The sequence below is a fragment of the Nicotiana sylvestris genome, chromosome 2 (genome assembly GCF_000393655.2).
Source record: "Nicotiana sylvestris chromosome 2, ASM39365v2, whole genome shotgun sequence".
NCBI lineage: Eukaryota > Viridiplantae > Streptophyta > Magnoliopsida > Solanales > Solanaceae > Nicotiana > Nicotiana sylvestris.
This window is the reverse complement of record NC_091058.1, coordinates 214,936,332-214,947,326: the sequence shown is the minus strand read 5'-3', so window position 1 is coordinate 214,947,326 and position 10,995 is coordinate 214,936,332. Positions and strand designations below refer to the sequence as shown.

General features: G+C 32.6%; 1 protein-coding gene across 1 annotated transcript; it reads right to left on the bottom strand.

Moving 5' to 3' along the window:
* Positions 1–9,489: 9,489 nt before the first annotated feature.
* On the bottom strand, positions 9,490–10,787 carry LOC138886272 (uncharacterized). The gene is made up of 3 exons (XM_070167338.1): positions 10,728–10,787; positions 9,846–10,517; positions 9,490–9,564 (listed from the first exon to the last, which is right to left on the bottom strand). The coding sequence occupies exons 1-3, from the start codon at positions 10,785–10,787 to the stop codon at positions 9,490–9,492; spliced, it is 807 nt and encodes a 268-aa protein (XP_070023439.1).
* Between the last annotated feature and the right edge of the window lie 208 nt (positions 10,788–10,995).

The following is a 10,995-nucleotide window of genomic DNA, read 5'->3' as shown; positions in this document are numbered from 1 at the left end:
TGTAGATAAATTGTAGACTGTTTTTTGCAGAAGATTTGTAGAAGTTTTAGTCGTTTTTGATTTGTGAAAACAGAAAACAAAGCATCTACAATCAGAATACAAATAATCTACAATTTATCTACAAAATATCTACAAACTGGGTACATTGAATTTTAATATCCCAATTCCCATTCAATTGTAGCTTAATTGGTATTTTCGACATAATTGCATTTTTTGCAGAAGATTTTGTAGGAGTTTTAGTCGTTTTGGATTTATGAAAACAGAAAACAATGCTTCTACAATCAGAATACAAATAATCTACAATTTATCTACAAAATATCTACAAACTGGGTACATTAAATTTTAATATCCCAATTCACATTCGATTGTAGCATAATTGACATTTTTAACGTAATTGCGTTTTTTGCAGAAGATTTGTAGAAGTTTTAGTCGTTTTTGATTTGTGAAAATAGAAAACAAAGCATCTACAAACAGAATACAAATAATCTACAATTTATCTACAAAATATCTACAAACTAGGTACATTGAATTTTTATATCTCAATTCCCATCCAATTGTAGCATAATTGTAATTTTTGACATAATTGCATTTTTTCAGAAGATTTGTAGGAGTTTTAGCCATTTTTTATTTGGGAAAACAAAAAATAAAGCATCTACAATCAGAATACAAATAATCTATAATTTATCTACAATTTCTGCAATATGTCTTCTTCTTCTTCGAGTTTCAATCTGAAATTCAGTCTAAACCAAGTCTAATCTTCACCAAACCCCTCAAAATTGAGATATAAACTCCAAACCATATTCCCGATTATTTTCAACAACACCCAATCCAAACAAATAATGATTTTTGAAAACCCAAATTTGAATTCAAAGCTTTCAAGCTTTTTAATGGCTATCAATGGTGGAAAATATCTGGAAGAATATTTACTTCCATAATTGTAGCGCGCCTAAATAGGAATATCTGGAAGAATATGATTTGATCTGATTTACGCCAAATCTTTTTAGAATATTCTGTTCCTCAAGTTTAGCTCGACAAATTAGTAATATTCAGCTACTATTAATTAGTATTTAATGATTGATATAATAACTGTAGAAAAAATGTGGACAGGGTGGGTAAATTAGAAACTATGCACATTTTTGGTAATAAGGTTTCATATATGGTATAGGAAAAAAAAAATCTCTTTTATAAATGTAAAAGTTAGACCCATTTTCTAAATGGATAATATGGTTTTTATCCATATTTGACCCGTTTTTAAAAAGTTTATTATCCAATCCATTTTCTAATGGATAATATGGGTGATTGATTATTTTCTTTTAACCATTTTGCCACCCCTACATTTGTGTATGAACTTCTAGCATATTATGCTGGAACTCCATCACACGGAAAATTTCAGCATAATATACTGGAGATTGGAGCAACTGTATATGAACTTCTAGCATATTATGCTGGACCGGTATATTATACTGGAGATATTTTTCGGATTTTGAATAGTGTTTTCGTTCAAATTTATCTTTTCGATTACTTTTGAAATTGTGGCTATTTTTCAATTATCACTTATAAATCTGATTATTTTTTAATTTTACCCATATTTAATCCAAATCAGTCCAACTTTTAGATGGGCTGAATTGTGCATGTCAAAATGTATTGAATTAATAAAGGAAATAAATTGTCCGAACGTTATTTTTTCGTGGATTAATTTTGTCACCCCTACTATTAACGGAGCTCTTGTATTAAATGGATGGACTTCATGTCCAATTTTTTTTTTTTTTCAAAAAAAAAGCTATATATTTACCTTTCAACTCTTGACTATAATTTAGAAGTTAGAACTACCTTCAGCTTAGAGCTTCATTAATGGTCAGATAAAATAAGACTTTTCTCTAGCGACTGAGATGATATTAAACCAAAAGATTAAACTAAGGTATAAATGTTCAATTTCGAATAATACATGAATAATTTTGACCCTTTTTCCAATTATAAAAGGAAGAGTTATATGATGGGTTTTGGGACGAATAGCCGTTACTTTCGGTATATATAAATTATATTTTCACTATATAAAATTATACATATATTAAATATGTATTATATGTCCGCCGATTATTATTTTTTCGACTACTTTAGTCAATTATTAACTGTCATATTGAAAGGCCTCTAGCCCATTTTAGAACGGAAAAACGTTTGGCAGAAAACTTCGGGTCAAATTCAAAAATAGTCAGATTTATAAGTGGTAATTAAAAAATAACCACGATTTTAAAAGTAATCGAAATTTAGCCACTTTTCATGTAAAGATAAGATAAATCTGCACGAAAACACTGTTTAAAATTCAAAAAATATTTCAGCATAATATACTGGATTTCAAATTTTTTACATGTGAACTTCCAGCATAATATACTGGAGTTCCGGTATAATATGCTGGAAGTTCATACACAAGTGCTCCAATCTCCAATATATTATGCTGGAACTTTTTGTGTATTGGAGTTCCAGCATAATATGCTGGAAGTTCATACACAGGTTCACCAATCTCCAATATATTATGCTGGAACTTTTTGTGTACTGGAGTTCCAGCATAATATGCTGGAAGTTCATACACAGGTTCACCAATCTCCAGTATATTATGCTGGAATTTTCTGTGTTGCAGCAAAATAGTGGCTATTTTTTAATGACTTTGCAAACACTGCTATTTTTCAATTACCGGTCCGAAAATTGGCTAGCCCGTGCTATTTTCCCATCGGATACCACTTTTGGGCCTATTTTAGCTAACAAAAATAGAAATTTTACCTCCTATGGCAAACTATTACATCATATTTAATTATAGTAAAAAATACAGAAATAACCAATTTAAACTCAAACTTACCAACATCTAGCCCAAAATTAGACACTTACCAAAAGTAGCCAAAAATTAGAGATACACAAAAGGAAGGATTCTTCCATCCGAGAATAACGCTAAAGATCTTCCTTCTTTCCCTGTTTTTCAAGCGTATTAATTTTACAGAGATCTATATTCTATAAGTTACAACATTCTCTCTCAAAAATTCTCAAAAAGAGCTCAAAATTTCACTCAAAATTTGATTAATTTCACTGTATAAGCAATAATTTCCTTTCACGATTTCTCTGTAAATACAACTTTGATGAAGGAACTACGACCTACAATCAAAATCAATCAAGGAATTAGTGAGTTTTGACCTAATTTCAGGTACTTCAATGGCAAATTTACCAATTTTTATTCAGTATGGTGACTGATGGAATGTTGACAACTGTTTTGTAGATTACAATGCCGATGGTGTAATAGTTAGTCCACATATAAGTTTTGAAGATTTTGTAGACGTGATTTCGAAACAACTTATGATAGATACTTCATTGAATGTTATTGAAATCAAATACACTGTCCAAAACGATTCTCCACCAATAGTGATACACAATAATATGGGTGTATGTGTTTATCTTGAGCTAAAAAAAAGCTCGAAATTTACAATATCCCCTTTGTATAACATCGAGTCAAAAGGATATAGATATGATCTGCTACAATTCAAATTCTGTTGTGATTTTCTCAGAGTGTGCACAAAGCTCAGTTATATATGAGAGATACAATGGCGATACAATTAATATGATTGAGTTTGGGGACGGAGAAGACTGGCAGGATACAACATCAGAATGAAAATATAATAATAACTCACCCTCAACACATAGATGTAGAAGAAGGTCAAATTTATAAAGACAAGACTATGATAATCAAAGTCATGAAGCACTTGGCAATAAAAAAAATTCCAGTTTAAGGTGCATAGATCAAGTGAAAGTAGGTATCAAAATATTTACTATATAATTATGTATCTCAATGTATATCATAGTTGATGTTAGAAGTATAATTATGCATAAAATAAGTTGTTGCTTGTAAGTCTATGGTTGTACACTTATAAGTTGTGCTTGTCACCGTATAGTACTGTATAGTCGTTTTATTTTTTCATCTAATATTATTGATGGCAGTGTGTATCAGTATATATCATTATTTTTCATGTCGCTCTGTTTATTAGTGGAAAAGTTTATATCCTTATCGTAGGTACTGCCTAGTATGTATCAACAACAACTGCGATTGGTGTTTAAGTCTTTGAGCTTGAAAAAAACAAAACTTTTCAAGGTCAGAAATTTCAGCAAACTACACTCATGTCTACTGAAAGACAGATATTACACACAACGTCAAGCTACTGCAAAACTCATCGGCAATCTTCTGATAGGCAAGTATAAAGACCCAAAAATAATATACACTCCTAATGACATAATTAGAGACATTAAGAAGCAGTATGGTCTTTAAATGACATATATGCAAGCGTGGAGATCAAAGGAATGTGCAGTTCAATTACTGAGAGGGAACCCGAGAAAATCATATGAAAAGCTACCAAGCTACTTTTATATGTTGGTTCTTACAAATTCTATGTCGATGGTAAGTTTGAAAAAAACAGAGGAAGACCTGTCCATATATGCTTTCGTTGCACTATATTCGTCTATAAAAGGATGGCAGTATTGCAAACTGGTTGTTGTTGTAGATTGAACCTTTCTTAAATCGACATATAGAGGAACATTATTGATAGCATCCACACAAGATCCAGCAGATAAAAATAAGAAATATATATATATATATATATATATATATATACTCACATATACTCATGTATAGTTTATATGATTCAATTCATTAGGCAGTATCCTACCACTCGCACGTGCCATTGTAGATTCAGAGAATAATGCTTCCTCAGAATGATTTTTCGCGAGGTTTAAGAATGCATTTAGGGAAAAGGCGGGAATGTTCATAGTCTCGGACAGGCATGAAGGCATTGAAAATGCAGCGACAAGATGTATCTACAAGTAACTCACTGTGTCTGCATATGATATCTATAGAATAATGTAAAAAAAAATTACAAGAAGAACCATTTGCAACTCAAAGACATATTCTTTGCTATGGTCAAAGAATACACAGTTGAGCAGTTTGATTACCACATGGCAGAGGTAGAGAGAATTGATAAGAGGGTTAAAGATTACCTCATCAACGTTGGGTATGAAAGATAGTCCAGAGCACATTCCACTGTCAACAGAACATTGACAATGACTTCAAATATTGCGGAGTCGATCAATGCATCGCTCAAGGCTGCTAGGGAACTCCCAGTACTGTCTTTGCTGGAGTACATAAGGCAATTGATCGGACGATAGAATGTTACAAACCAAAAGAATGCAATAGATTCATTTACTAATCTTGAAAAAAAATATGATATAATGCTGATAGACAATCTCGAATTTTCACATCGGATGAAGGTATGACTAGAATCTATAGATACTTGTACATATAATATGTAATCATATCGAATTCACGGATTTGTTATTTCTTGAACTCTTTATGTGATTCTGTTAAACTTAGTGTCCACATGCACGGTACAGGGAGACCAAATTGATTAAAGCTAACATTTTCTAATATCCATTGTTTGAGGGTCTTATCTCTATTACCCCAAGACTTCAGATTTCTGTTTCTTTTAAAAGTTAGTTGGTCTACCTCTATTCTCTATTTCTTCTGAGGCATGCGAGAAATTAATCATTATGTAAGCAAATTGTTCAACTTTTAGGTGACTACCAACTTGTATATAAGGTTTTCATTTTAATGTAGCATCTATGCCTACACCACTGGTGAAATATTGGTTGGTCTAACATGATATTAAGCTATTTTGAATCTTGTAGGCCCTCCAGTATATGTATTTTGAGGGCATCTGCTTTGTCACCACTAATGGTAGTTGATAAATTTTGTAGGTGACCCCTTCGACGAGTCACTTATATTTAGTATTTGACAAGGGTAAGTATAGAATGGTGTTCCTAAAAGATCGAACTTGCAACTGTAGAAGGTTTCAGTTGGATGAGCTGCCATGTGCACATGCTTGGACAGTATTAAAATACGAATATATTGATCACATTGATTATTTCTCGGTGTATTACACCAGGAAGTACCCATTGAAGATCTATGAAATTCCAATTTATCCGGTTTCTAATGAAAGCACATGAAAAATTCCTACTAAAGTTCTAGATGAAAAAGTCTTGCCACCAGAATTGACTAAATCAATAGGAAGGCCAAGGAAGGGGAGGTCCAAGACAATATCTGAAAGGGAACGAAAAAGGTCGATTTCATGTGGACGGTATGGAGAAGAAGGTCACAACAAAAAAACTTGTAGAAATAATTCAAAGAGACGATGAAATATGTCAAACTTAGAATTACTTGTTATTGTACTTTACTGAATATCATAGAGAATTAGAAGAATCCAATATATCAAGAACTGTATCAATGCATAATGTCATTTGAATTTTAGGTATAAATAAATATTTGATCTATCATTTAAAATTGTGTTGTAAGTGTATTTTTTAAATTATACATTTGTTTTATTAAAAAATAAGTTGTATCATATTTGTATCATCTATGTATATCTTGTGTATCACATATGTATCTCTGTGTATCGGCTCTTACTCATGCCTGTATTTGTGCAATAACAAATCTAACTAATGAAAAACAGCCATAACAGCTAGAAAACCATGCAAATAATTTTCGAAATTTGCAAATAAGAGTGTGGTTTCATCAATATATATTTCGAAACCAAACAAACTGCAGAACTTATTGCGAAGAAACTAACTGTGCAACAATCCAAAACAACTGTATCATCTATGTATCATGTGTGTATCAGGAAGAGACAGTGTATCACAAACTACCGTATATTTTTTATATCTTGAATTGACAACACAAAATCAAGGGAGAAAATACCAAAATAAACTAAAATGCAATACTTCAATATTGCATTAAAACTCATTAAACCTTTATAACAGATCAAACATTTCATTTTCCGTACAAATCTTAAAAGTATTCATAAAATTCAAACACAAACAAATCTGATTCGTCTTACAACAATGACAACATAACACAACACAATACAAAATGAAATTATTGAGTTCATCCTACAACAATGACAAACGTAACTAGTTCTTCCGCTCCAGCCACTTTTTCTGTCAACCAATAATCTCATCATCACTTTGCGCGTTCAGTTCCATCTTCTTTCTAGCATAATCCCACAAGAGAGTACCAAATTTGTGCTGGTGTGCATAGGCATTAAATTTTTTAGGAGGCGTTTTTCCCTCAATGAAATACTCGGGAAATGATGTCGTAAATACATCGCAATAACTACAAAAATAAAAATAAAAATAATTATCAAACTGTAGAATCTAAAAACAAAACAGATTGTGTTGAAAGAAATTCATACGCTTCGACTTGTTGAGGCAGTCCTTCAACCAGTTTTACATCAAAAGGGGTAATCAAGTCCTTTGATTTGTAGACATCAGTGCACCAATTGATACTTTTTTGTTTAAATAGAAATACGTATGCATGAAAAAATGAGGCAGCAACACAGAATACTTGCGTATTGTCTTATGAACTTTGGCTTGATGAGCAGCTCCACCACGCATAGAGTCATAAACATAAATGCACCTATCCTTGAAGGACATCACAACCATTATCCAATGCCATTGTTTCACAGCATTAATTGGCATTAAGACGTGCTTGACAGTGTGCCATAGAACATTTGCATCCAAGACATACCCTTGAATATACTCTGCAATGATATGTTCCGGATTGCACACATCACTGTCACCATCTGTATCAATAAACGCATGCCACAACTCATTAATTTTCTCGTCGAAGTACCAATCTGTTGTGGTGAACGTTACAGGTAGGTCTGTGCCATACTTCTCCTTCTTCCTCAAATAATAGAACAAAACATCAATGTGCTGAAGTAAAATATAACAAATAATTAATCACTGAAGGCTCGTTAGTTTTAAGAAGCTATGTTTTTCAAACCAAATTCACAGAAAATAAAGGATGAATGCTCACTACTTCTCTTGTGCCAGACAAGATAGCAATTAATAATCTATTCTAACTTAAGAGGCCTGATCACATGTACTGGCCAAAATTGAATAAAAAAAAAGCTATAAAAATAACTTCTTACATACCGAGTCATCCAAGACTGACCATTATATGCCAAAGTGTAAAATTATTTTTTGTCTTCAACATGATATATACCAAGATCATAAGCAGGATTGAGTTCACTAACATGGTTCGGGTAAATTTCATTCATAGTAAAAGATATACATAAAAGAGATATAGTGAATTGATATAAAATAATGCTATAAATGATAATATATTAAAATATAAAACTGAACAAAACTCAGAAGTTGGAAACATACTTTTTTCTGGATTTCCATTCTTTGACCCACGCAGCAAATACATTTAACAAAGAGCTGTTAATGTCAGTTCCGATTTTACTTTGAAAGGGATGTTTAACATCATAAATTTTTCTTTCGCTGGAACAACACAGCACTGGAACCAGAATTAAATACAGTAATGAACAGAGACTGTACGACTTTTGCAGGACATCTCTTTCTTTTTTCTATTTGCGGCGAAACTTCAGGAAGTAATTCAGGTTGGTACAGAACAATATGAGATTCAGGAACCTCTTTCTCAGATTATTTCTTCATCTCCCCTGCCGCCTTATCAACACTTGCAGTCACACAAACATCGCTAGTCTAAGATTTGGGAATAATTTCTTTCTCAGATTCTTCCTCCGTCTCCCATGCCGCCTCATCTGCAGTCTCCCAATAGCCTTAATATGCGCTACATCTGGTGTGAAAGTTACTTTAGCAACGAACATGTTAACTTTCACACCAGAAGGTCTTCCATAATATTGACACCTAACTGATCTGCTTCATCGAACACAATGTTATTACGATGATGCTCACTGGTATCTCCTTGAGAATGTAAAGCATCTTTGCCTTCACTTCCACCGACCTATTTTTTTAAAAAAGAATCAAATTATCAAAAACAACAAAGAAAAGAAAAGAAAAGGAAAAAGTGCAGAATGCACAACTAAACACACCTTACAACCATCCATTTCAACATCTTCATTGCCACCAAACTCCATATTGCTCCCAAAATCATTATTGTCTTGACGATCACAGGTGTCTTCCTCTGGATGTGCACCATATTTGTATTCGCTTGCACCAAGCTATTTTTTATAAAAAAAAGGATACAGTAGGTTAACAAAAAAAATAAAAGGAAATGCACAGTGGAAAAGAAACACATACTTTGGAATTTATCAACTCAAAAACTTTCTTAAATTTATCAGAAACATATTCCATGAAGGATTTTAACTGTGTATGGAGCTACAAAATGAAACAAATAAGAAAGATAATAGACTTTGAATATATATTTTAACAAAACTGTCAAAACAAATATGAAAATCAATACAAACTTGTTTAACATCGGCTTTCAACTTCTGCAACTCAGGGTCATAATCAGCAAGTTGGACACCCGACGCCTTTTTTTGCTGGGACAGGCTCCTTAATCTGTTTCGGGAGTGGCATGACAAAATCATCGCTATAATTAATAGGAAGTTTTCCCCTGTTACGTGATGTCAAATATTTCTAATATTCATCGTTAACTTCAATAAGCAAAGTAAATATCCTTAGCTCTTTAGTTGTCGGAGAAATATTTTTAAACTGCAAATATAACAAAAAATGCTTCAGTCCTAGATGTATCAAAAATGTATAAAAACTGTATATTTGATGTATCACAATGAATTACAGTGTATTATATATGTATATCCCATCAATACATAAAAGTTGGTACCTTATTCCCAGTGCTGTTGAAGAAACCAGTAGAGAAGTCCTCACGCGTTGGCCTGTCGGTCATTTTCCAATTTAATTTGCGTAGTGTATGATCTCCAACGCGAACAACAAATTTTTTAATCAACTATAGTGCAACACTCATAAAACCACACCTGTAGTGCAAGAGGAAATCCACTAATCCTATAAAACTCAGACTTTCCCCTCAACCCGTCCCTCATCGACTTTATTAAAGCTCGAAACACAATCTTACCCCAAGGAAAGGACACATACTCACCACTCTCGACAAGATGAAAACAACGTTTACTTATATATATCTTTTGAGCCTGAGTGGACATTAGAAATGTGTTTATGAAATAAATGATTGCAATCTTAACTGAGTCTTCATCAAACTGACATTTCTTCGTCTCAAAACAATCAATAAGCGACTTCTTTGACACCGCTTCAAAACCAGAAAAATAAGTATCCACCAATCTATTGGGTCCATTGAAGTTACCCTTAACATGTTCATTGCCACAACAGTTTAAACCACTTACAATACCAAATTCCCGAAGACCAAAACGTAAAACACATTCGTCATTTAATTTCACATAAAATTGATCACACTTATCTTGAACCAACTCCCTAAACATTAAAGAACGAATAAGTTGTGTCTGGATAGCAACTCGAGGTAAATCAAGAAAATAGCCAAAACAGCTTTCCCTTAACATCCAAAGCTGGACATCAGTCAACTTTGACTGTAAAACTGATACGATGTCCACATTAGTGTATGATATCCAATGAGTAACAAGAAAAGGCTCACCAACTGGAATATAAAGCTTCCAACGCTACAAATAAATGACACAAATTAAAAACAAATAAATACAAAATAATTCAATTTTAAAAGAAGATTCAACAATAGAAAAAAATATAACTGAAAAATTATATGTACCTTACAAACTTTGTCTGGAATTTTACTTTTTCTGTCTTCTGAACCTTACTTTTTTTTTGTTTGACACCCAAATTCACTTCGTCCTCCAAGACACATTTTCTCTTACCTTCAACATCATCCACTCTAACCCTTTTGCTCTTCTTTTTCTCAGATTATCCAACAACATCCTTTCGAGATTCTAACACTTTAACAATGTCGGAACAATTTTGTCTTCCCATATTACCAATCAATTTCTCAACTAAAACCGGGGTTGAATGAGGAGATAAACTCATTGATTTGGTTTCTCTTCTCATGTTGCTCGATTTCTCAATTGAAACCAGCTTTGAATAAGGTGATGAACTCATCGAACGAATTTGTCTTGTCATATTGCTCTG